The 25364-nt window shown below is 57.9% G+C and overlaps 2 protein-coding genes across 5 annotated transcripts in view; one reads left to right on the forward strand and one right to left on the reverse strand.

Annotated features, from left to right (window-relative positions):
• The first annotated feature begins 1787 nt into the window (after nucleotides 1–1787).
• The window catches only part of SLC5A10 (solute carrier family 5 member 10), a 57317-nt gene continuing 33740 nt past the window's right edge, over nucleotides 1788–25364 (forward strand). For 2 of the 4 annotated variants that reach the window (XM_081583591.1, XM_081583593.1), the window contains exons 1-9: nucleotides 1788–1901; nucleotides 6971–7042; nucleotides 7295–7399; nucleotides 7700–7759; nucleotides 8400–8504; nucleotides 13120–13225; nucleotides 13487–13567; nucleotides 15127–15332; nucleotides 20823–20958. In XM_081583591.1, the coding sequence (XP_081439717.1) occupies nucleotides 1788–1901; nucleotides 6971–7042; nucleotides 7295–7399; nucleotides 7700–7759; nucleotides 8400–8504; nucleotides 13120–13225; nucleotides 13487–13567; nucleotides 15127–15332; nucleotides 20823–20958 (985 nt within the window). Of the gene's footprint in view, nucleotides 1902–6970; nucleotides 7043–7294; nucleotides 7400–7699; nucleotides 7760–8399; nucleotides 8505–13119; nucleotides 13226–13486; nucleotides 13568–15126; nucleotides 15333–20822; nucleotides 20959–25364 lie in introns of those variants that run through there. The other 2 variants (XM_081583592.1, XM_081583595.1) reach the window with 2 other exon arrangements.
• SACK1G (scaffolding CK1 anchoring protein G) overlaps nucleotides 12889–25364 on the reverse strand; it is a 31581-nt gene continuing 19105 nt past the window's right edge. The window contains exons 4-6 of the mRNA XM_081583590.1: nucleotides 23372–23496; nucleotides 21467–22712; nucleotides 12889–15876 (exon numbers count right to left, since the gene is read on the reverse strand). Of these exons, the coding sequence (XP_081439716.1) occupies nucleotides 15469–15876; nucleotides 21467–22712; nucleotides 23372–23496 (1779 nt within the window). The 3' untranslated portion in view covers nucleotides 12889–15468. The remainder of the gene's footprint in view (nucleotides 15877–21466; nucleotides 22713–23371; nucleotides 23497–25364) is intronic.

Genomic DNA, 25364 nt, shown 5'->3' on the forward strand with positions numbered 1-25364 from the left:
TGGAGAAGGCAAAACTATGGACGCTAAGAGATCAAGTGTTGGTGGGGGAATGGAGAGAGGAATAGATAGAGCCTAGATTTTTAGGGCTGTGAAGATGCTCTGTGATACTCTAATGATGGATGTGTGTCATCATACATATATCAAAACCCATGGAACACACGACAGCAAGAATAAACCCTAATGTGAACTCTGGACGGTGATGGTATGTCCATGTGCAGTCACCAGTTGTGATTTTTGGCTGGACAGCTGTCTGTCTTCCTATCCTGGATGAGGGTTGGATCTACGAGTGTGGTCAGGGGAGGCTGGAGGAGAGTGTAGACCGTGATTGGACTGCCGTGCGGAATTTCTTCTCCATTCCCTCCCCTGCCACTCTCCCCCTGGCCCCATCCATCAGCTCATGTCGGCAGTCTCTCCCCAGGCCTTTTGATCAGACAGTGGAGGGGGTGGAGGACTCTGTCTAAGTGGTATATTTCCTTCTGAGACCCAGGCTATGGAGAGGGGACCAAAGACTGTTCTTTCAGCTATTTCCTCTTTGGGAGACCAGTTTAATAAATCTGGACATTATCCAGTTGGGTCCCTCTGCGGTACGAAGTGACCTTTTGAGTCACGATGCATTTCCAACAATGTGTAAGACATCTGAGAGCCTAACTGGCTGAAGGTGAGGGTGGCTGGGGAGGACGGTCTGGGCCTGCCTGAGTTTACTGTAAGCAGTGACTTACTTCTTCCCGGTTGAATCCTGCATGTGAGGGGGATTAATCTTCAAACCCTCCACCTTGGTTACCAAGTAACAGGCACAGTTGGCTTTGCAAGCCGGTGTTCCCAGGGCCAGCTGCTCACTCATTAACACTTCTGGAAAGGCTGCATGTCAGGGTAAACTCCAAATGCTCTGTGAAGCCACAGGCCGTGTCACCGAGAGCTGCTCGGCTGCACATACTGATTTAATCAGTGAGCAGACATCTAAGCAGGAGGGACATCATGGACCCAAGACATCACTGCCACCACCGGGAAGCATCTGAGGTTGGGTACAGGGCCGAAGCCCAGCTCTGGCCCTCAAGTGGCTGGACGGGGGCAGGTGGCCACCTTCCTGCTTCCTTCCCTGTGACCCACACCACCTACTCTGAGCACAGAACGGGTCAGTGAGCAGAAAGGTTAAGCATGGCCCAGCCCCTGGCAGATGCTTGCTAGATGTGGGGCCCAGTATCTGTGGTGCTGGGAGACCAGGGGACCCAAGAGGATGGTCAGGAAGGGGCTCTTGGGCATGGTCTAGAAAAGAGGACAGGAAATGTGACAAACCTCTAGTGTCCAACAGAGTATATTCTAGGACCAGGACTGCTGTGGCTGGAAGTGACCCAAGAGATGCAAGTCACCGCCAAGGGCCTCGCGGTCCACTTGAGGCCCAAAGGCTGTAGAAGTACATGGCTGTTGTCACGGCAGCATCCCCAGAGGAGGGGCATTGGCCCCCAACCCTCCTGCTCCTTACCTGAATTGCACACATTCGGTAACAAGCCCTTTCTTTCTGGGACAATTCTGGTTCCTCTGGGTCCATTAGACCCCTTCACATTTCCCAAGCCTCCTTTGTGTGTAAAGAGGTGCCCCTCCCCCAGCGGTCCCCACTGGGGCAGGAGAGGGGGTAGGGTGGAGAAGACCCAGCTGCACTTTGAAGCGTGCACCGTGGGCTGGAATGTCACCATCGTGCTGGTTTAATCATAAATTTACTGCCTGCCAGGAAGCCCTCTGCTCTGGTCCAGCCCTCAGTCCCACTCACTCAGAGCCAGCCCTGCTGCAGGATGGCTGTGGACAACTCCACCGGCGACCCCCATACCCCCAGGGCGCAGCTGAGCATGGCGGACATTGCCATCATCACCGTGTATTTTGCCCTGAACGTGGCCGTGGGCATATGGGTGAGAGGACAGTGGTGGCACAGGCCGGGGCGGGCGCTGGGGCGTGGGAACCGTCCGGGATGTCCCTGGGCATGGCATCCTCTCTCTGGAGGCCCGATGCCCTCGGGCCCTCCTCCCAGCCCCGCTGGAGACCTTGACGAAGGCCCTTTCTCTCTTTGGCAACAGATTCTCAAGTCTCTAAAGTGAGGGACAGGAAGTGTCTCTAAGGGAAGGTCGAGAGGAACGCTGGGGGCTTCTGTGCCGCTGATAAGCTGGGCACTTGTCATAGCATGCAGTCTTCTGGCCTCCCCTCTGATGTCAGATGGGCTCACAGAATCACAGGGGTTCTTGGCTGTGCCCACACCAGCTGAGCCAAATCCAGAGGGGGGCAGTGGCATGCGGGGCCTGGGGTCTCTGTTTTAACAACACTGTGTCCGCCAGCCTTGCCTAGTTCGTGAGCCAGTTTCTTCCTTCTTTGAGAAGAGAGAAGGGCTTTAGGTCACCACAGGCTCCAGCAGCAGCGGGACCACTGCTATGCAGGTGCTGTGCGCATTGCCCCTCCCCCGCCCGCCACCGCAGCCCCATTTGCAGGTGAACCCCGGGGCTTCAGGGGGCAGGGACTTGGGCAGTGAACCCAGGACCCTGCCCAGAGGGGAGGGCCTCCTCCGTCTACTCCTAATCCTGGGTGGGAGGTGGACACAAGCCACCCAGTCTTGTTCCCAGGGCTCCCCAGGCTGGCACCCCTAAGCCCTGACTGGCGGCAGTCTTCCTCTCCTGGTGCAGAATGAGGAGCCCCTCTTATCTTCTCTGGCCATGGCCTCAGTTCTAGGATCCTTGGAAGTTGCTCAGCTTTTTGAGCCTCAGGGTCTTTATCTGTAAGACATGTATCACCTGTCTGGTCCTAGGTCCCAAGTTCCCAAATGGGAGAGGTCTTCTACCTGAGGTGACCACACGTAAGGGACCCCGCTGCTGCTGTCGATCCTATAGTAGAAAGTGTGAGTGGTGGAGGTAGAGGTGGAGGTGGAGGTGGGGGTGGTGGAGATGATGGTGGAAGTGGAGAAGGGGCTGGTGGAAGTAACAGCTGCAGTGATTGGAATTCATTCTCATGTGATTAAATAGTAACTCTCAGGCAGCCCAGTGCTGGGTGTCGGGAAAGGTGGGTCTGTGTGTTCTGGGAACAGTTACTTAACCTCCTGTTTCCTCAAACACACCCTGTAGATCTGTACACTTGCCTCTCACAGCTGTTCCAAGGAGCACAAGAGCCCAGCGGATGTGAAAATCCATTCCAACCATAGTGTGCTGTGTTCTTGGGAGCACTGTGCTAGGGGTCAGAGGAGGGGCCCCTGCAGTGGAGGCTTTCTTTTTTAAAAAATATAATCATTCAGTTCAGTTCAGTCGCTCAGTCGTGTCCGACTCTTTGCGACCCCATGAATCGCAGCATGCCAGGCCTCCCTGTCCATCACCAACTCCTGGAGTCTACCCAAAGCCATGTCCATTGAGTAGGTGATGCCATCCAGCCATCTCATCCTCTTGTCGTCCCCTTCTCCTCCTGCCCTCAATCCTTCCCAGCATTAGGGTCTTTTCCAATGAGTCAACTCTTCTCATGAGGTGGCCAAAGTATTAGAGTTTCAGCTTCAACATCAGTCCTTCCAATGAACACCCAGGACTGATCTCCTTTAGGATGGACTGGTTGGATCTCCTTGCAGTCCCAGGGACTCTCAAGAGTCTTCTCCAACACCACAGTTCAAAAGCATCAATTCTTCGGCGCTCAGCTTTCTTCACAGTCCAACTCTCACATCCATACATGACTACTGGAAAAACCATAGCCTTGACTAGACGGACCTTTGTTGGCAAAGTAATGTCTCTGCTTTTCAATATGCTATCTAGGTTGGTCATAACCTTCCTTCCAAGGAGTAAGTGTCTTTTAATTTCATGGCTGCAATCACCATCAGCAGTGATTTTGGAGCCCCCCAAAAATAAAGTCTGACACTGATTGCACTGTTTCCCCATCTATTTCCCATGAAGTGATGGGACCAGATGCCATGATCTTAGTTTTCTGAATGTTGAGCTTTAAGCCAACTTTTTCACTCTCCTCTTTCACTTTCATCAAGAGGCTCTTTAGTTCTTCTTCGCTTTCTGCCATAAGGGTGATGTCATCTGCATATCTGAGGTTATTGATATTTCTCCCAGCAATCTTGATTCTAGCTTGTGTTTCTTCCAGCCTAGCGTTTCTCATGATGTACTCTGCATATAAGTTAAATAAGCAGGGTGATAATATACAGCCTTGACGTACTCCTTTTCCTATTTGGAACCAGTCTGTTGTTCCATGTCCAGTTCTAACTGTTGCTTCCTGACCTGCATACAGGTTTCTCAAGAGACAGGTCAGATGGTCTGGTATGCCCATCTCTTTCAGAATTTTCCACAGTTTATTGTGATCCACATAGTCAAAGGCTTTGGCATTGTCAATAAAGCAGAAGTAGATGTTTTTCTGGAACTCTCTTGCTTTTTCGATGATCCACCAGGTGTTGGCAATTTGATCTCTGGTTCCTCTGCCTTTTCTAAAACCAGCTTGAACATCTGGAAGTTCACAGTTCACGTATTGTTGGAGCCTGGCTTGGAGAATTTTGAGCATTACTTTACTAGCATGTGAGATGAGTGCAATTGTGCGGTAGTTTGAGCATTCTTTGGCATTGCCTTTCTTTGGGATTGGAATGAAAACTGACCTTTTCCAGTCCTCTGGCCACTGCTGAGTTTTCCAGATTTGCTGGCATATTGAGTGCAGCACTTTCACAGCATCATCTTTGAGGATTTGAAATAGCTCAACTGGAATTCCATCACCTCCACTAGCTTTGTTCATAGTGATGCTTTCTAAGGCCCACTTGACTTCACATTCCAGGATGTCTGGCTCTAAGTGAGTGATCACACCATCATGATTATCTGGGTCATGAAGATCTTTTTTGTAGAGTTCTTCTGTGTATTCTTGCCACCTCTTCTTAATATCTTCTGCTTCTGTTAGGTCCATACCATTTCTGTCCTTTATCGAGCCCATCTGTGCATGAAATTTTCCCTTGGTATCTCTAATTTTCTTGAAGAGATCTCTAGTCTTTCCCATTCTATTGTTTTCCTCTATTTCTTTGCATTGACTGCTGAGGAAGTCTTTCTTATCTCTCCTTGCTATTCTTTGGAACTCTGCATTTAGATGGGAATATCGTTCCTTTTCTCCTTTGCTTTTCGCTTCTCTTCTTTCCCCAGCTATTTGTAAGGCCTCCTCAGACAGCCATTTTGCTTTTTTGCATTTCTTTTCCATGAGGATGGTCTTGATCCCTGTCTCCTGTACAATGTCATGAACCTCTGTCCATAGTTCATCAGGCACTCTGTCTATCAGATCTAGTCCCTTAAATCTATTTGTCACTTCCACTGTATAATCATAAGGGATTTGATTTAGGTCATACCTGAATGGTCTAGTGGTTTCCCCTACTTTCTTCAATTTAAATCTGAATTTGGCAATAAGGAGTTCATTAATTTATTTCCTGGTCTTAATGACCCAGATAACCACAACAGTGTGGTCACTCACCTAGAGCCAGACATCCTGGAGTGTTAAGTCAAGTGGGCCTTAGGAAGCACTGCTACGAACAAAGCTAGTGGAGGTGATGGAATGCCAACTGAGCTATTTCACATCCAAAAAGATGCTGCTGCTAAAGTGCTACACTCAATATGCCAGCAAATTTGGAAAACTCAGCAGTGGCACAGGACTGGAAAAGGTCAGTTTTCATTTCAATCCCAAAGAAGGGCAATGCCAAAGAATGTTCAAACTACCACACAATTGTGCTCATTTCACATGCTAGCAAGGTCATGCTCAAAATCCTTCAAGTTAGGCTTCAACAGCACATGAACCAAGAAATTCCAGATGTACAAGCTGGATTCAGAAAAGGCAGAGGAATCAGAGATCAAATTGCCAACATCCGTTGGATCATAGAGAAACCAAGAGAATTCCAGAAAAACATCTATTTCTGCTTCATTGGCTACACTAAAGCCTTTGACTGTGTGGATCACAATAAACTGTGGAAAATTCTTAAAGAGAGGGGAATATCAGACCACCTTACCTGCCTCCTGAGAAACCTGTATGCAGGTCAAGAAACAACAGTTAGGACTGGACATGGAACAATGGACTGGTTCCAAATTAGGAAAGGAGTGCATCAAGGCTGTATATTGTCACCTTGCTTATTTAACTTACCTGCAGAGTACATCTGAGTACATGCAGAGTACATGAGGAATGGGACAGGCTCTGTGACTTAGGTGGCTTGGGACCCCAGGAGCTGGAGTGAGTCAGGACCACTCAGTCAACTGCTGGGAAAGATGAGGCCCTTGTAGGAAGAGAAAATGCTGTGAGAAGGCTGTTGGCAACATCCACTACATCCTTGAGGATAAGAGAACACGATAGAGAAAAGCAGGGGCTAAGACTAGGGTGGCTCTGGAGGTTGTGCAGTGCACCACCTACACAGCTGGACGTGGCCATCCTGGCAAGATGGTGAGAGTCCTCAGACTGTACTGTGTTCAGTATGGCTGGATCATGAGCACAGAGAGAAAGCAGAGGTCAGGGGGCTGTAGTGGGACAGCACCCAGCAGTCAGAAGCTTCGAGTGTTGGGCCCAGACAAACCAGCTTAGTCATCCTGACCATCTGGGGAGCAGAGAGCAGGCAGTTGGAGGCTGGAAGAACCAGGCCTGCATGTTGATGGACTCGTGTTTCAGCAAGTAGTGGTGCCTCTTCCTCTTGGGGGCTGGGCGATGGTCTGTGGTGTGGATGCACCTTTGTTCATCCGTCCATCCATCCATTAGCTGATGAGCCTTCGGTTTGCTTCCACTCTCAGGCTGTGGCGAGTTACACAGCTGTGAGCAGCCATGTGCGGGGATCATTCGAGCACCTGCTCTCAGCTCTCCTGGATGTAGCTGGGAGCGGACCTGCTGGGTCTCGGGGTCACCTGTGTGTCCCACTCTCTGGGGAGCCAGTGCACTATTTCCCACAGTAGCGGCACACTGTTCACTGCCTCTGGCCCAGCGAAGGCTCCAGTTCCTGCCCCTGTCTTTGCAGTCCTCCTGCCGGGCCAGCAGGAACACGGTGAGCGGCTACTTCCTGGCCGGCCGGGACATGACGTGGTGGCCGGTGAGTGCCCCCCAACCCCTCCCGCTCCTCCTTGCACTGGGGCCACATCTGATCCCTAGGTCAGCCTGCATCTGCATCCCTGCTGTCACTTCCTGTGTCCTCCTCACACCCAGGGTCACCCCCAGGCCAGGCCAAGCAGGCAGAGATGGGGCCTAGGCCAGCAGGGGTCCCTGAGCGGCAATGGGGGGGCAGGTGGTGGAAGGCGTGGAGAGGGCAGGGCTGATGCTAGCTCCTCCCCTCTCTCTCTTCCAGATTGGAGCCTCCCTCTTTGCCAGCAGTGAGGGTTCAGGCCTCTTCATTGGACTGGCAGGCTCGGGAGCGGCTGGAGGCTTGGCTGTGGCTGGCTTTGAGTGGAATGTGAGCTCCAGAGGCGGGTGTCCACCGTGGGTGGAAGTGGGGTGGGTGGGCAGCAACCTTGATAGGTGCTGGATGCGCTCATCAGAGCCCACCCCTCCATGGCCAGAGGCAGTACCCAGCAACCCGGAAGGCCAAGATCCAGGCAGGCAGGGTTGATGGGGAAGTCGGGTCTACAGAACGCTTCAGGCAAGGAGCCCTGAGCCTCGGCCATCATCCTTAGTGTTCAGGGCTGCAGAGAGGAGGCGGGGACAGTTCTGGACCCTGTATGTCCCTATCCTTACCTGCCTCTGTCCCCCGCAGGCTACCTACGTGCTGCTGGCCCTGGCGTGGGTGTTTGTGCCCATCTACCTCTCCTCGGAGGTGAGTCTGCTCAGGGACAGCCCAGCTGGGGGCCTCAGGATAGCCGGGCCTGGGGTGGAGTGGGTGGTGGCGATGGGCAGGACCCCTGGCTTCACACATGAGTTGGTGAGTGAAACCACAAGTCTCAGCTCTGGGTTTGTTTCTAGTCCAACTAACGTTCCCATCAACCCATGGAGACAGGTCCCCTGGGCCCTCAGCCCAGGTGCCTTGTCTGTTGGTCTCTACTGTACCTGCATGTTGCATCTGGAGGAGGATGCTCCATCTACCTGAGCACACAGGCTGCACACATGGGATGCAAGTCACATCCTCAATTCTGCCACTTCTTTAGTCCCAGCCAGGCATCACTAAGTCTGGTTGGTGGTTCACATTTCCTGGATGTCTCAGTCTCCTACTTCCCCATCTAGCCAGAGCTCATCTGGATTTGTTATAACAGCCTCCCAACTCGTCCCCTGCCCCTAGCCACAGCCCCTCATGTATCCCTCCTGTCTCAGCCCGCCATGGCCCAGCCTAAGCCCCTCACCATGTGATCAGAAGTGTAAGCCTGGAATTCTAAGCCTGGTGCTTGGGCTGTGAGATGCTCCAGGCCCAATCACTAGCTGTGGCCTTGCAGTGAGCTTAGCTCCCCTGCCTGTGCCCCTAGATTGTCACTATGCCTGAATACATGCAGAAGCGCTACGGGGGCCAGCGGATTCGCATGTACCTGTCTGTCCTGTCGCTGTTGCTGTCCGTCTTCACCAAGATATCGGTGAGCCACCCCCTCCCTCCCAGCTTCTGGCCAGCTTAGCCGGAACATCCCTGCTCTGGGGCCCTCAAAGGAACCTGACAGCCCCTGATCCACCTCTGCCTTGTCTGACAGCTGGGGAGACCAAGGCCCAGAGAGGCACACTGACTTGCCCAGGATCACACAGCTGCCCCAGGGCCCCAGGAGGGGGCAGAATGCAGCGCTGTGACTCCTACTTTGCCCCTGGGTTCTTGTCTGGGCTCTGGGTCCCAGTTCTGGTGAGCCAGGAGTGCCCACTAGGGGGCGCCGAGAGCCTGCCGTCTCTGGCCCAAGGTGGCAAGTGGCTGTCCGCTCCACCGCCAGGCTTACCCCACAGCACCTCCTTTCCCTGGGGGGCTTGGCCTGGGCATATCCTGTCCACACACTGGGTCTCACAGGGAGGGAGACTGAGGCCAGGATGGGGGGAGCTGGTCCCAAGCCCATGGGGCCTCCATGGCCACTCCAGGCCTGTGTTCTCCCTCCCGTGTCCCCATCACCAGCCTATCCCCGGAGGCCGTACAGTCGCTCCAGCTCTGGCAAGGTTCAGAGGTGGACAGTGGTCCCTTTCTTAGACTGAGCCTGGTTCCTCCCTCCTGCCTGGCAGCTTCTGCAGGGGTGTCCAGGGCTTCCTCCTCCACGACCCCGGGAGCCCTGGGAGCCTCCACCTGGGCTGCCAGGCCCCTGCCAGGCCCCTGCTGGGTGAGGGTGGGTTTCGGAGGTGGGGTGGTTAGTAAGCAGGCCCCGCCTTCTCTCCTAGGAGGATCTCCCCTGGGGCTTTCTCCTGGAGTGGGCGCTGCTGCCCTCCAGGACGGCTCCTATGTGCCTCCTCCTCCCTCTCCTGTCCCTCCTGAGCCCCCCACCCCTCTGGAAGCAGGGACTCAGCACGGCAGGGGGTGCAGATGTAGCACAGGGGATGGACCTCAGAAAAGAAGGCGGCATTCCTGCTGGGCGACACAGAGCTGGGGTCTAATGGAGAAAGGGGTGCTGATGGGGAGGGCAAACGCCAAGGGTGGGGGGCAGTGTGGGATGCTTTGGGGGTGGTCATGGTGGAGGCCTCAGACCCCAGGGGTCAGACACCTCAGGACCAGAGGAGGAGCCAGTGGGGGGGTGACAGGGAGGGGTGGGCCTGGGACTGACCAGCAGTCACACAGCCAGACCGATGCTGCATGTTGCTCTCGAGGGCCACTCCCACCTCAGGCCAGAGGGCTGGTGAGAGGTGAGTAAGGGATCTGAGTGCCAAGGGGCCCCAGGGCTTTGAGCACGGGTGACACGGTCAGGCTTGTGTTAGTGCCACCACCCTCCCCCACCAGAGGATGGACTTGAGGGCACAGGGGTGAGAGGTGAGGGGCCAGGGTGGGGTCTGCCAAGGCCAACCTCTAGGTGTATGGGTCCCCCAGCCCATTTGTCCTGTTGGTGGCTCTGAGGCAGAGTTCACATCTCACACTCAGAGCCTGGGCAGGGTGTCCAGAACGGTGGGGGAGTAAGTAGGGGGAGTCCTTAGAGGACACTTTGTGCACAGCCCTGTTTACAGACAAGATGATGGAGACCTAGGGAGTGGTCATGGTGAATCAGGCAGAGACCACAGTTAGAGACCAGCAGGCTGATCACTGCCCCACTTTGTAATGAGGTGACTCGGTTGTCATCATTCAGTCACTCAGTTGTGTCCGACTCTCTGTGACTCCATGGACTGTAGCTCACCAGGCTCCTCTGTCCATGGGATTCTCCAGGCAAGAATACTGGAGTGGGTTGCCATTGCTTTCTCCAAGGGATTTTCCAGAGCCAGGGATCAAATCCTCATGTCCTGCATCAGCCGGTGGATTCTTTACCCCTAGCGCCACCGGGAAAGCCCCAGGTGACTCAGTTTACCCACCTATAAAATGGGAGGGAACCCACTGATGTCAAGGCTACAGCTTCTGCACTTAGGCTGGGACTGCATGCATGAAGTGGGAGGGAAGCAAGGGGAATGCTGATTGCCAGGCCAGGCCTTGGAGGGACTGGGCTCCCCTGACCAAGGCTGAAGCTGTTTGCAGCTCTGGAGCCCAGCAGGGCCCCTGAGGCCCTGACCTCACTGGGTGGAGCCCCTGGAATGCCCCGTGTGTCCACATGCCCAGGACTCACCCCAGCTCCAGCCTGCTCAGAGACCATAGGGCCCGCCTGCTGCCAGCCCCCAGGTAGGGGCACTAGTCTGCAGAGAGAACCGCCAAATGACCCCAGGGGGCCTAAAGGCTGGAGGGTAGCTGAGCTCCATCACTGTGTGCTCCGAGCGAGTCACTTAACCTCTGGACAATAGAGAAACCTGGTCTGACGCCTTGGGTCATTCAGGAGCTCGAGGCCAGTTGCTTCAAACCTCTGCGCCTGTGTGCCCCTCTGTGGAGTGGAATGGCTCCCTCAGGGGTCCCAACTTCCCCACCCCGGCTTCCTCTGCTCCGGGTCTGCAGAGGCCAGGGGGCTGGTGGGGTCTGAGCACAGTGCCAGTGGTGCTCCACATCTACCCCCTACTTTACAGACAGGGTCCCTGGGGCTCAGGAGGTAAGGTGACCTGCTCACCAGGGTCACAGATCCAGGGCTCTTAGCTCCTACCCAGCAGCAGCTCGCCTGGGCCCCCAGGACAGAGTTCAGCAGAAGGAGGGGTCTGATGGGGCTGGGAGACAACCTGGAGCCTGCAGCCAACCGCACACTTACCTGGCCTCCAGCAGCACCAGGAGCCTTTACAGAGGCAGCCCAGGGTTCCCAAGTCCCACTTCCACACCCATGCCCATGCTGTCCCCACCGCCCAACCACTGGTCTCAGGAGGAAGTCCCTGGGCTGCAGAGTGGTTTGGGAAGGAGGGCGTCGGGGGCAGGCTGAGTCATAAGTGACACAGAGACGGAGACGTCCCTGGACAGAGGGACCTGGGTGAGCTGAGGCCTGGAGGCAGCAAAGTGCTGGGTATGGAACAGCAGCCAGTCTGGCATGACCAGAGTCACTTGGGCTTAAAGGGCAGTGTGGCCAGAGCCTGAAGGCTGGGCACACAGACCAGGGCTCCCTTCCAAGGTGACTAGGGTCTGGGGAGGGGTCTTTTTTTCTTTTTCTTTTTTTGGCTGTTCTGGGTCTTGCTTGCTGTGCAGATTTTCTCTAGTTGCAGGACACGGGCTTCTCACTGCAGTGGCTTCTCTTGTTGTGGAGCACAGGCTCTAGGCACGCAGGCTTCAGTAGTGGTGGCACGCAGGCTCAGTAGTTGAAGTTCACGGGCTCTAGAGCACAGGCTCAGTAGTTGTGGCGCATGGGCTTAGTTGCCCTGAGGCCTATGGGATCTTCCCAGACCAGGGATCAAACCTGTGTCTCCTCTACTTTCTAGAACCTGCCCCCTGCTCCCATTGCCTGGCCACTCCCATCTCTGTTACTTGCCAGGGCCTGACCATGGGGAGGTCCCTTCAGCTCCCTGTTCCTGGTCTGATGGAGCGGAGTGGGGGGTGGGGGGGCTTGGAGAGACCTTCCTGCTCTTATATTCAACAGCTCTGGGCTTCTCAGCTTGGGCTGGAGTGGACACACACATGCACTGACTCGCTGCCAGGGGTGGGGGCAGAGTGAGGGGCCACTGTTCTGAGAGCAGCTTGTCAGCATCCCCACATTGGCTGGTCTCTGCTCCAGGAGAGGGGAGGGGAGGAGCCTGGGGAAGCAGGGGTCTGAGAGCCTGGCTTCAGCAGGGCTGCTGGACCCCTAGCTGGGCCGGTGCTCCGGCCTCACACAGACTGTCCCCCACATGGCAGCTGACCCGTGGCCTAGCCCAGCCTTCTCAGGAGCCTCTTGGCCCCACAGGCTGTGTTTTGGGGTATCTTCCTGACATGAAGCAAGCCTAGAATGGCAGGTTTGGACACTTGGGGGTGGGCCCCTGGCCTAGCCCCTAGGTCCTACAGAACGGGGTCCTCCCTCCTTCTCCAGGCACCCACCGTGCAGTGAAGGTGTGTGTGTGTGGTCTATAAAGCCCGTTCCAGCACTGATGTTCTCAGGCTCACCCCAGACCCTGACTGTCCTGTGCTCCCCAGAGTCTGGGACAGCAGGACTGAGTCCAGTCCAACCCCTGGGAACAAGCTCCAGCCTGAGACGTGGTCCTGGTTTCAGTTTCAACCCCATGGGGAGGGTTCAATAAGCAAGAGAGCCCCTCTGTTCCCCCAGCCTGGCCCAGCATAAGTCTGGGCTCTTCTCAGGGGCCCTGCCTAACAAGGAACAGAACACAGGGACCCATGTACACAGAAAGATGTGGGTATGGAGACCGAGACACAGGGTCCTATTCTCTGAGACCCACTCCTCACCCGGGAAGCCCTCCAGGACTCTCCTTCTCCATCCCTAGGCAGGAGCCAAAATGAACAGCAAGCTGTTCCCTTGTGGGTAGGGGCCACTTAGGACTTTATTAACATCAGCAACATCCCCTGCCCACTGCTGTCTACAGCCAGGATGCACCCCCCCCCCCCCCCCCGCTCAGGACAGCCCCTGGCGGGTGAGGTGGTCTCCCCGTCTCCCCTTCCTCGTCAACGAGACACCAAGGCCACTGGGCGGGTGCGTGGAGCTCCGGGTCCTGGGGTCACCTGGGCCTCTGCACACACTTCTTTCCTGTCCCCAGATTGACCTGTACGCGGGGGCCCTGTTCGTGCACATCTGCCTGGGCTGGAACTTCTACCTGTCCACCATCATCATGCTCGCCATCACGGCCCTTTACACCATCGCAGGTGCAGCGCCCGGGGACACACGGGAAACCAGGAGGCTAGCTGGGGGGGTTCAGGGCACCTCCTCCCATAGCCTGGGACCTGGCCGGTTTGAGCCAGTCACATGGGCCTCTGCAGCTGCTCAGCCAGCCTGGTTGCTGTGTCCACCTATGCAAGGGCAAGGGGCATGGGTGTGGGACAGCTATCCCTCCCAGAGCTTTGTTGCTTCCCCGTTCCTCTCCAGTTGAGGCGAGGCCCCTCCAGCTCTGTCATCTCCACTTGCAGGGGGCCTGACTGCTGTCATCTACACAGACGCCCTGCAGACGCTCGTCATGGTGGTGGGGGCCGTGATCCTGACAATCAAAGGTGAGGGCCATGGGCCTATCCAGTAGCAGGACCCTCATGTTGGCACTGGGGGTGGGTGTCCCCACGAGGTCAGGCTGTGAGGCCCTCCAGCCCCCTGCCAGCCTCCCCTGAGTGGCAGAAGCCTGTTCCCCTCTCGCCCCAGGTGCCATGTGGCACTTCTGTCACCAGCTCAAGCCGGCTGGTGTTTGGCTGCGGAGCTGATGCAGGAAGCAGGGCCATCCATATCTACCCTGGCTCAGGTATGGGAGATGGGGCTGCAGGTGGTGTGCAGACACCGCTGGGAGACCAAGTACCTGCCTGGACATCTGCCTCCACTGTTTGAAACCTTGTACAAGACCCCAAGAAGTGCTGTGGCAGGCAGGACAAAGGCAGGGTGGGAAGAAGGGATTCAGTCTAGCATCTCCTGGTCTGGGAACAGGGATAAGCTTGGGGGCTGTCCCAGAGGTAGTGAGCTCCCCAACCTGGAAAGCATGCAAGCAGAGCCAGGAGGAGCCCATAGAGGGCAAACAGAGGCCTTTACAGTCTCTTCCGGACTCAAACTCTAGGACCCTTGTTTAGTGTCTGTACATTTGCTCTGAGTGCTCACCTCAGCCTGGCCTGGGCTCTGGGTGGGAATGATGCTGGGGGCTATGGGGAAGGGGTGGGGAGCAGGGCCTGGGGCTGTCTGGGCTTTGTGTACCTGCCTCCTCACAGACAAGGGGCCTGTGTCCCTGTAGCCCACTGCAGGAAAGGCACCTGGACAGCCAGGCCGTCTGGTTAGGGGTGGTGGGGCAGTGACCACAGACAAAGCAAAAGCCACAGGCTTCCCTGGTGCCTCAGCTGGTAAAGAATCTGCCTGCAATGCAGGAGACCTGGGTTCAATCCCTGGGTTGGGAAGATGCCCTGGAGAAGGGAAAGGCTACCCACTCCAGTCTGGCCTGGAGAATTCCATGGACTGTGTAGTCCATGGGGTCACAAAAAGTCGGGCACAAATGAGGGACTTTCACTTTTGGCCCAGACTCCAGGGCAGACAAAGAACAGTGAGCAGTAAACGTGGTCTCGGCTTGGGCCAGCTGGCTGGCAGTTTGGCCTTGGTGGCTCCCCTGCCCTCTTGGGACCCTGTTTCCCGTCTCAGAGCCACCCCCCACTTCACTCCCCTGCCACACTTAGCTCCACCAAAGTCTCATCCTTTGGAAGCCCCTGGGTCAGGACATTAGCCCTTCTGACTTCTGAGGAAAGTCCTCGACTGCCAAGGAAAAGACGCGGCTGTGTCCTTGAGTCGACAGTGAGCCTGGCGGGGGCCCCCTCCTGGCCAACGGGCATCCAGAGGCTGCAGGACATGGGGTGCCCACGTGCAAAATGTTCCTTTAATATTATTATTTTAAATACAAATAAAGTAGTCTTTTGAATTCACTTTTTTTAAAAAACCCTCTATCTCCACACCTTTCCAGACACTGGGAAAGGTGAATGGGAAAAAGTTGAGCCTCCTGTACCAGGGAGTTACTTGTGAGACGAGGGCAGTGGGGCCGGGAGTCACGGCCGCCGGCCGCTGACCATCATCATCCCACCCACCCCTGCAGCTTTCGAGCAGATTGGCGGGTACGAGCAGCTGGCAGAGGCCTACACCCGAGCTGTCCCATCCAGGACCATCTCCAATACCACCTGCCACGTGCCCCGGGCAGACGCCATGCACATGTTCCGAGACCCCTACACAGGGGACCTCCCGTGGACCGGGATGACCTTTGGCCTGACCATCATGGCCGCCTGGTACTGGTGCACTGACCAGGTGAGGGTCCACGTCGCCACCCTCCCCCATTCCTGCCTTTCAGGGTGCCTGTGGAGGTGCAGGTGGCCCAGGAACCCCTGCACGGTGAGCCCAGGCTGGGCAGAGGCCATGGATGGTGTGGCCCGGGCACGGGGTGCTAGGGGTCCTTGCGGTCCCGGGGGGTGTGGGCCCGCCGTTTAGAGTCAGATGGGGCCCACTGGCTGCCACCCGTCCTGGCCTTCAGGTGCTTTGACTGAGACAGTTTGGAGTACGGGATTCCGAAGGGGCTAGGGTGTTCCTCGGTGGCCCTGCTGTTGGCCAGGGCACTGGCATTTCGGGCCGGCCTTGGGCTCCCAGGACCAGGCAGCATGCGGGGCCCTGGGCCGCTCTTGGCCTGCCAGTGCTGGGGGCTCGCCACAGCCGGGACTGCTTTCTTGCTGGAGCTCTGGGTGCCGTCGGCAGTGGGGCGGAACCGCGGGGGTCCCAGGGTCCTCAATGGCCGCGGGAAGCCGTCTTTCTCCCTGGTGCCCGAGGCAGGGGTTCCATAGTGGTGAAACCGCTGGCCCTGGTGGAGAGAGAGTAGAGAGGTGAGACCTAGGGGCTGGAGGCAGCTGCATACCTTCGCAAGGGCTCTGGCCTGCGGCGAGCATGCCTGGTTTTGCTCCCTGGCCCTGCCCCCACCAGCTGGGGGTCCTGGACACGTTTCCTTCCCTCCTCCGTGCCTGTTTCCCCACAGGTACTGCAGGAGTGGTCCTGCCCTTGTGGTCACATCAAGGCCAGCGCCTGCTCCTCCCCAAGCCCCTGCCCGCCTCCCCCATCTGTAAGGGGTCAGATGGGCCTCCACCTGGGCCAGGTCTCTGGTTCCTGGGGGCAGAGTCCCCGTCCCAAGCTGGCACCAGGTGGCCTCAGGGGGCCACGCTCCCTCCCTGGGCAGAAGCAGATGATGTCTTGCCTGCCTGAGGGCCATGGGTACCTTCAGGCAGCACTCGGGTGGGAGGGGCCCTCAGGGGCACTGGCCGGACCACTGTCCTTGATTCTGGACCCACGGCCTGAGGACCCCACCCTGGGAGTGAGGCTGCCTGGCTGGGAGTCGACCCAGCCAGTCACGGTGGAGTGAACGAGGACAGATTTCCTGTGAGGCGGGCCCGGCAGTTCCATCCACAGGACGAGACACTGAGGCCAGGGTGGGTGCCAGCTGGTGAGGGGCACTCTGCATCTCCCAAGCATAGCTGTTCCATGTGCTCGCCAGGAGACCCTGTCTGGGTTGTGACTGTGGGACGCAATCCAGGTGGGAAGGGTCCTGGGCCTCAATTTCCCCCCCTGTGGTAAGTGACATGGTGACATGTGACATGGTCACATGCCCAAGAGTCCCTGTAGGCTGTACCCACTGAAGGCGTCTGCCCAGTACCTGGCAGGACTGAGGCTCAGCCCAGGTGAGGGTGGGTCTGGATGAAAGGCCAGCAGTGGAGGGTGGGCAGGGGGTGCCTGGCAACCCCGTGGACCAGTTGGAGCCCCTTCCTCACCAGGCGCTTCTCATTCCCTCCCTGTTCAGCATGGGCCTGGCATGGCCCTGTGTCCAGGGGTGGGCCAGCATTCAGGAGATTTTCCCATGAAGGCCTAATAAGTCAGCACACAGCCTGGCCTGGAGGTCAGGGCTGGATCGCCCTCCTTCCTGGATAAGAAAGTCACATGCGGAGGCAGAGGCACTGCTGACCCCATGGGGGTCAAGAGTGCCAGGAGCTTGGGGCCGTACCTGGCCTCAGCCCGACCTCTCTGTCCCCCTCCTGCTCAGGCTGGGTCTACCTGGGGAACCGCTGGGCCTCGGACCAGATCCCCCACCATGCAGATACCGGTCCACTGGGACCTACTCAGCCCCTGATCCAGGCAGCCCCACGGTGTGGTCAGTACCACGTGGCAGCTCTGTGTGCTGGGGCCACGAGTGCTTTTCACCCTCTTTAGACATTTCAGTGTCTCCCAGCTTGGCCGCAGCATGTAGGTGACGCTCAGAAGCCAACAAAATCAATGAAACAGGAGGCAGGGGCCGGCCAGGTACCGGGCTCCTGTCTGGGGGCTGCCGTGCCCTCCCACTGCAGGTGCTCGTCTGCACAGCAGGGAGGTGCACAGACAGGAAGGGCCCCGGGCCTGCCCGCTCCGGCGGTGCTGGAGCGCACTTGGTCCCCTGTCGCGGCTGCAGTTTCAGATGGACCGTCCCTCTCGGGCAGCAGCTGGGTCCATCCACAGAGGCCACAACCCTCAGGATCTGCTGCAGAGCGGGTGTTGTGTTGAGTGCACAGTCCCCATCACCTGTCATCCTCGTTCCCACGAGCTCCTCTCTTGTCCCTGTCTCACAGCCGAGCATCTAAATGCTCCTAGGCCGGCACAGGGCCGCAGGTGACCCTGCAGTGACCCTGACAGACGCCTGCCCTCCATGACTCGCCACCAGTCAGCCAGACCCAGGCGTGGCGGTCCACACGCGGCCTCAGTCAGGCTGTGCAACAACCCCGAGGGTCAGGCGTCACATCCCACTTTGCAGGCGAGGACTCAGCACTTCGGGGAGGTCCTATGGCTGAGTAGGAAGAGGGAGCGGCCTCAGGCAGGGCCTGTGTGGCAGCGGTGCTGATGCTGCCAGGACGGGGAGGTGGTCCTGGCCTGGCCTGCGGGGGTACCGCTTCTCCAGCTGCGGAGTGGGGCAACCACGACTGTCCCGCCCCCGCCCCGGGCCTGGCCACTGAGAGTATGGAGTAAAATCACAGAAGATGGCAGGGATTCAGGGAAACACTCCCGCGAGGAGTGCAGCCCCAGCTCTCGTAATCACAGGACATCAAGGGGAGGGTCTACAGAGAACCACAGCTCACCCCTCACTGCAGACAGGGAAACTGAGGCCCAAAGTGAGGAATGGACTGTCCCAAGTCAGAGCTGGTGAAGAGGAGGTGGAACCAGCCTGCCCTGCAGCCCCCGCGCTGCCAGCCTGGCACTGGCCATGTTTTAAGAAAAGCAAAGGCTGTTTATTCTGAGCTGCAGCAGGGGAGGCAGCTCCCGTTCCTCACGTTTGGCAGAAACTCAAAGGCAAGCAGAGGGGGAACCTCTGCAGAGGCACAGAGGGGAGGCGTGGGGGGGGGGGCGGGGGGGGCGGGGGAGGGCACTGACAGGAGGCCACCAGTCTAGGGACTCAGGAGGCAGGGACTGAAACGGGGTGGCCTTGAGAACGGTCAGGGTGGGGGGGACGAGTTGGAAACAACAGTTAGAGAAGTTGCCAGTTATTAATTAGGTCCTGGTCACCTGGGGCTGATCGTTACAAAGTCACTGTGCAGCTTCCTGGGCAGGTGCTGGAAACAGCCATCTGCCTTCCTGCCTGGCTCTGAGAGAGATCAGGGCAGTGGTTTCCCGGGCAGGTTGCCGTGGGTCGTGAATCAGAGTACTATATTTATTTTTCTATTGGTCAAGCCACAAGGCTTGTGGCATCTTAGTTCCCCAGCCAGGGACTGAACCCAGGCCCCTGGCTGCAGAGCACTAACCACTGGACCACCAGGGAAATCCCAAAGTTCTATTTCTGTATGCGGCTCAGCCACCATCCACGCACTGTTCAGTCTCCAAGGGATGGGCTTCCACAGTTAGTATGTGCGAGTATGCCTCCAAGGACACGCTTTCACTTTTGGATCTTCAAGTGACTATAACAAGAAAATTGCACCAAAGCCTAAATTTTCAGGGATCACCATCTCTGATCCAGAGCTCCTTTATCGAGCAAGTTTACAGTCTTCAGGGCATTTCCTGAGACGTTTAGAGGGACCTCTGAAGAAGCTCATGACAGTTTCTCTTAAGGGCACCAAACCCAAATGGGCACCTAGAGGCCTCTAGGATGGATACTTGCAATTTCTAGCCTTTAGAAAATCCACTTTCGTCAAAGCAAAGGTTTACCCTAAAACAAGGGCTGTGTCCACGCCTATGCACAACCCTGTGATTCTGCACTTGCTCCCCAGGATGTTAACTGTCTCCAAGCAGCATACGTTAGATCAAGTGAGGACCAGTAGGCACCTAACTACTAGGTACTTAACACCTTCACCCAAGCAAGAACCCGGGGAAAGATGGAGAAAGATCACATCGAGGAAGCACCTGAGGTCCTTGGTGAAGAACAGGCTACAGGGGCTTCCCTGCTGGCCAGTGGTTAGGAATCCACTTGCCAATGCAAGAGACACGGATTCAATCCCTGGTCCAGGAAGATCCCACATGCTGCAGAGCAACTAAGCCTGTGCCTGAGGCCCATGCACCTAGAGCCTGTGTTCTGCAACAGGAGTAGCCCCCGTTTCGCTGCAACTAGAGAAAACCCAAGCATAGCAAGGAAGACCCAGCACGGCCAAAGATAAAAAAAAACAGTCTGCAAGCCTCTATTTCTCACATGTGTCCTTCCCGCCCCTTTGCTCTGATGTAAACGTAGGTAATTTTCTTCAGTTGATGAAAAGGTGCTGGAGGATGAGCCAGGGAGGGTGGAGTCGCCAAGTGAACCCAAGGAATGTTCTAGTGGATTCCACTGGCTGCACCCTTAGAGCTTTGAAAATTGCTCCGTCCCCACCTGATTTAGCAGGAAAACATCTATTTTAGAGCTCACGCTGACTGGGACCCTGTAATTAATTGCTTCACCAACAGCCATGTCAGAGGGAACTGCTAGGAGCTACTTGTCAAACTCGCGTGTTTGGAAAATAAGTGAAAATCACAAAGAATTTCTACTTGTGAACTGCAGGAGGTGACTTAAATTGCAGAACAGGAACCGAAAAATACTTGCATTTAAAAGTTATAGACTGCACAACTGGAAACATACTAAAAACACGGAGTCGTATGCTTTACATGGTTGAACTGTGTGTGAATCATATCTCGGTAAAGCTGTTTAAAGTCCCATGTTCTTAAAAAGTAGAATCGTGGTGTCAGAACTGGGAGGATCTCAGATGCCATCAGTTCTGACTACCCCCTCCCATTCTGCAGATCTAGAAATTGAGGCCCAGATAGGCATTGCCTGTGGCTGCATGAGGAGTTGCCCTCATGTTGTGGCTTCTAGCTCCTTCCACAACTGACATGCAAGCTTCCCCAAACCCAGGTCTTAAAGCTCCAGACCTCTGCCTGGGACACAAAACACAGCTGGAACCAGTGTCTGCTCCTGACACATGCATGAGCCTGCTGGCCTCTCCTGACAGCGCAGGAGATGGCGGGAGGATGGCGGCGGGGGTGGGGTGGGGTGGGGGTGGGGGTGGTCCCTGACACCGATCCATGGTCTTCTCCAGCCCTGACAACTGTCGGGGTGACAGGCCGGGCAGGACCAACACTTCTCTGCTCGACAGATGGGAAGACTGAGTCCTGGAGAGAACCTGGGCCCCAGATGCTCAGACAACCAGCAGGGGTGCTGTCAGGGGTCGGGGAGGGCGCATCCAGGGCTGACAGGTCAGCTTCTATCTCACATACTCCCTGAGCCCCGCAGAGGAGGAATCCGGAGCAGCTGGGACTCACCCCCTCCCCTGCCCCCAGGTCATCGTGCAGCGGTCACTGTCCGCCCGGGACCTGAACCACGCCAAGGGGGGCTCCATCCTGGCCAGCTATCTCAAGATGCTGCCCATGGGCCTGATTGTGATGCCGGGCATGATCAGCCGCGTGCTGTTCCCAGGTAGGACATGCTCCGGGGGCAAGGTTGCAGGATGCTCAGGGTGCCAGGAGGAGAGGCCAAGGACAGGCAAGCTGTTTCCCGGCCTGGGGGAGCGGGGAGGGTTGTGGTCCCCGGGCCACAGTCAAAGGGATCCACGTGGAGGTAGCAGCATATGAGGTCCGGGCAAAGACCACCTACTGCTGTGTGACCTCGGGGTATGAAGGAACACCTCTGTGCACCGCCGTCCCCTCATCACAAACTCGGAAGCAGATCACCCGCGTGACCCTGCACACTTGTCGCCTCTGGGTGTGTTACATGTGTCTTCTTCTGGCTCCTGGTCCCTGGCTCAGGCTGCCTCTGTGGGACGCTGGCTAGTGACCTGCCGCATGTGAGCCCTGCCTGGTTGCTACCACCCCCCCACCATGAGATTTCCCCATAACACAGAAAGCCATCAGCACCGGGGATGCCCAGCAGGTGGCATCTGTGGGTGCTCAGTCCTGGGGGTGGGGCTCCCAGGACCCCGACCCACCTGTGCCTCCTGGTCCACAGGGCATGCGGCCTGCATTCTCCTCTGGGTGCCCGCCTCTTCTCTCTCCTGACCCTGGGCCCATGAGGAGCCACCCAGGGCTCCGCCAAAGGTCCCACGGCTCATGTGGGGGGCGCTCAGCTGTCGGCGGGGGGGCTGGGCCGGCCCGTTGGCTACCTGCTCCGAGTGGCGCCTCCGGAGACAGGCTGAGCGATCTGTCACCTCGAAATACTCATCTGACACGGAGGAGGAGGCCAGTGAGGCCCGCCGGGGGCCAGGGCCATGGTCAGAACTGCCCGAGAGGCTGTCCTGGTCACTCAGGGTCACGTAGTCATCGTCGTCTTCCTCCTCCTCCCCGTCCAGCCCATTGGGGACCACCTGCCCCTCGCCATCGGGGTCATCCAGGGTCACAGGTAGTTGCCACTGAAGCACGGTGTGGCCTGGGCCTGCCGTCCTGGGCAGCCCGTGGTCCGTCCCTTTGTGGGGTGATTCCTCCTCTGGAGTCTCCAGGGCCCAGCCAGTACCACCGCCTTCCTGGGCAAGCAGGTCTGCCACTGGGACCGTCCGGGGCTTGGGCACAGGCGGCTGCGGCTGGGCATCCCCCTGGGGGAGGCTGTTCTCGGCAGGGACGCTGTCCAGTGGGGCGCTGGACTGGAGGGCGGGGCCGGGGTCCTGGCTCTGCCTCCACAGCTGAGTCCCCGCCTGGGATGTGTCTCGGATCTTGATACGGTTCATCTGACTGGGCTGGGGGTTCCAGATGTTGGGGTCGATGATGTTGATGTAGCCCAGGATGTCGCTGCCAGGCTCGGGGTCGGGCTCCACCCATGTGGGCAGGTAGTCGAACATGTTGGCCCGCTCTAGGTTGAGCAGCCCTGGGTGCACGGGCAGGGGAGGCTCGGGGAGGTCTCCCGGGCGCTCAGCAAGGGCTGCGCCCCGCACCCCCTCAGGCTTCGCAGTGTCCTGCTTCTCAGACGATGACTTGGCGATCTCGTCGGCGCTCTTGGCCTTGACCAACGCGTACTTGGGGTTGACGAGCTTCTTGGCCACGGTGCCCGAGGGCACCAGTGGGACTGAGGGGGGCAGCACAATGGGCTCGGGCTCAGGCTCCTTCTCCATGGGGATGTCCTTGAGGCTGACACTGTGTGACATGAGGTACAGCTCCTGGAACTGCCGGTCGAACATCTCCACCACCTGGCCCGACAGCACGGAGATCACATTCCGATCCGTCCTCGCAGCCGACCACGTGAAGCTGCAACACAGGGTGGCAGCCTGGTCAGGTGTAGGGTCTGGGCCCCAGATGAGGGAGTCCTCCCCCGCCCCAGTGCACCCAGAGGCCAGTATCCATCAGACTGCAGCCACAGGAGGGTTTTGGGAGAAGGGAGCAGGGGCAGAGGAGGGGGCCAGAGCCCCAAGGTCAGGCCTGGTGTGGGACCTCAGGCAGCCCCGTGCACCAAGCCCCTCCTGGGGGTGCAGCCTGGACAGGGTGTGTCGTCCAGCACAGTGACTTGTGCCACCATCAGTATCTGCTCGCCCATGCTGTGTGGCTGTGGGCACCCCCCAGCCCCCTGCCCTTGCTTGATGGACCCGATAGAGCTGGGCCCTGCCAGCCTCATCCCGCCCCCACCCTTGCCCGGCTCTTAGAGTGACCGCCCTGTGAGCCCAGCCCACACTCCACCTCCGGGCTGCTGACACCTCGAGGCTGGAACAACAGTCTGGCGGAGGAAAGCGTCACTCTGCCTGCTTCTGAGATGGGCAGGCGGCGTGCGGGCGGGCCCAGCACCACGCACACCTCAGCAGTTTGGGGACCAGTGAACCAGAATAACCGGGGTGTCATAGGCAGGATTAAGGGCAGAAACCAGCTGGGAACCAGAGCCACCTCTCCCCCAGGCCCTGGCAAGCCAGAGTCACCTGTAGGAGCCACAGATGGCCCGGTCGCCGTCCACGAACATGAACTTCTGGGCCAGGGCGCCCTTGAACTTGGTGGCCGACCGCGTGAAGAACTCGGTTCCTCCACTGCTCCGTACCCTGAGATTCTGGGTTGGGGACAGGAGACGGAATTACATGACTCACCACTGAGCACCCTACCTGGGCCTAGGGAGGGATCCAGGCGAGCGTGGACAGGAAGGATAAGACAGAGGGACGGCCTAGAGAAAGGGGCAGTGCATGTGGGGGTCCTGGCCAAGGTGGGTAGGGGAGGCGGGTCCAGCCTGGGGAACGCTACTGCAGGTCTCCAGCAGGAGGGGGAGGTAGACACATTTCAGGAAGGCCCAGAGGATAGCTGGGGGCTGTGTAGTGGGGTACGGGGCTGACCTGAAGAACCTGGGTCCTGCACTTGGGCAGATCTGTGGCCTTCCCAGCATGGGTGACTGCCGCGCCCACCCCCCCACCCCACCCCTGTCTCCCCGTCACCACGGTGTCCGTGTTCCCTGAGCCCTGTAGGCAGGGATCCTGGTAACCTCCCCCTCTTCCCGCAGAGCCAGCCCCCTGCCTGGTTCCCAGGGCGGTTCAGGAAATGGCCATATCCCTCTTGCTGTGCTGGCACGGTCAGCTCAGGAGCCGGCCAGAGAGGTCCCGAGAGACCACGGAAAGGGAGCCAAGACCCAGAGGGAGTAGAGGGTCTCCCAGGTGTCAGAGGCAGACCTGGTCCAGCCCCACCCCCTGTCAAGGCTAGATTCCTCCTGTCTTTCTCTGGGTATCAGAGCCCTCCCTCTCTGCAAGTCTGTGGATGTGCTGGGATCTGGGGTCAGGCTCCCCTCCCATCAGGAGAGCTTCCTGTTTGGAGGGAGGGGCAGGCATGCAAGCCTGGTGGTGGGGGGACCCCAGGGTGGGCAGGGCAGGCCTGGCTGAGACCTGGGGGTTGAGAGGATGACTGAGGGCACCCCGACGTGAAACCTCAGGGCAGGAGGCAGATGGGCTCAGGGGGTCCAAGCATCGCCCAGCTCACGACTGCCCCAGCTCCCACTCTGGAGGACTGAGTTCAGGAACTCCATTTCTAACACAAGCCCCAGGGAATCTGAGCCTGAAATCCTTTGGGTGCCCTGGTGACAGGGTTCTTACTCCCTCCAGGAGGGCGCTGCGCCCACCAGGGGTGCTGGTCTGTCATACTTTCTGCGACACCCCCACCTGTCACCCTCACTCAGTGACAGCTTACAAAGTCATTCACTGATCCCTGCCGAGGTCCCCAGCCCACAAAAGGGTGACTGTGACAAGGACCCCGCACTGGAGAGAGGGGAGCAGATAGGTAATGACCCCGGCTGTGGGCAGCCTCCCGGGAAGGCTGGCGTCCAGGCTGATGTGTAACAGATGAGGAAGAGCTGGTCAGGGTGGGCAGAGGGTGCGGCACCCCAGACTCAGGACAACAAAGGCCTGACTGAGAACCAGGAGGACTTTGGGGGAGAAGGGTGGGCTATGGAGCCTGCAGAGTGGGCCCAGCTAGATTCTGATGAAAGACCGTATGGGGCAGTAGGGAGCCTCAGAGGAACGAGAGCAGGGAACAATGCGGGGGAGCCATCCAGGAAGGATGCATGCATTCACAGGGCGCAAAGGCTGACAGTGGGGAGCGGGGTTCTGTGCCTGAGGGAGGTGGGCCTGAGTCTGGCTGGACGAAAGAACTGGAGGCTGTCTCCACTCCTGCCCTCGGCCCTGGGTACTCCGTGTCTGTCTCTTCTGTGACAGGTCGCAGACCCCTTGCCTGGGGAGCCCCAGGGTAGGACCCGCAGAGGTTGAGGGGCAGGTTCCAGGGATGCCCACCTGGCCGTGTGGCCCAGCCCAGAAGGCAGATAAACCTCTGTTCCCAGGCTAGCTTCCCCTACTGCCTGTCTGCACACAGCCAGCTCAGCAGGAAGCTGGCCGCAGCCCAGGACAATTAGTGCCTGTGACTTTGTACCAAACACGAAACAGG

The sequence above is a fragment of the Giraffa tippelskirchi genome, chromosome 3, assembly GCF_054371585.1.
Source record: "Giraffa tippelskirchi isolate mGirTip1 chromosome 3, T2T-mGirTip1v1.2.pri, whole genome shotgun sequence".
Lineage (NCBI taxonomy): Eukaryota > Metazoa > Chordata > Mammalia > Artiodactyla > Giraffidae > Giraffa > Giraffa tippelskirchi.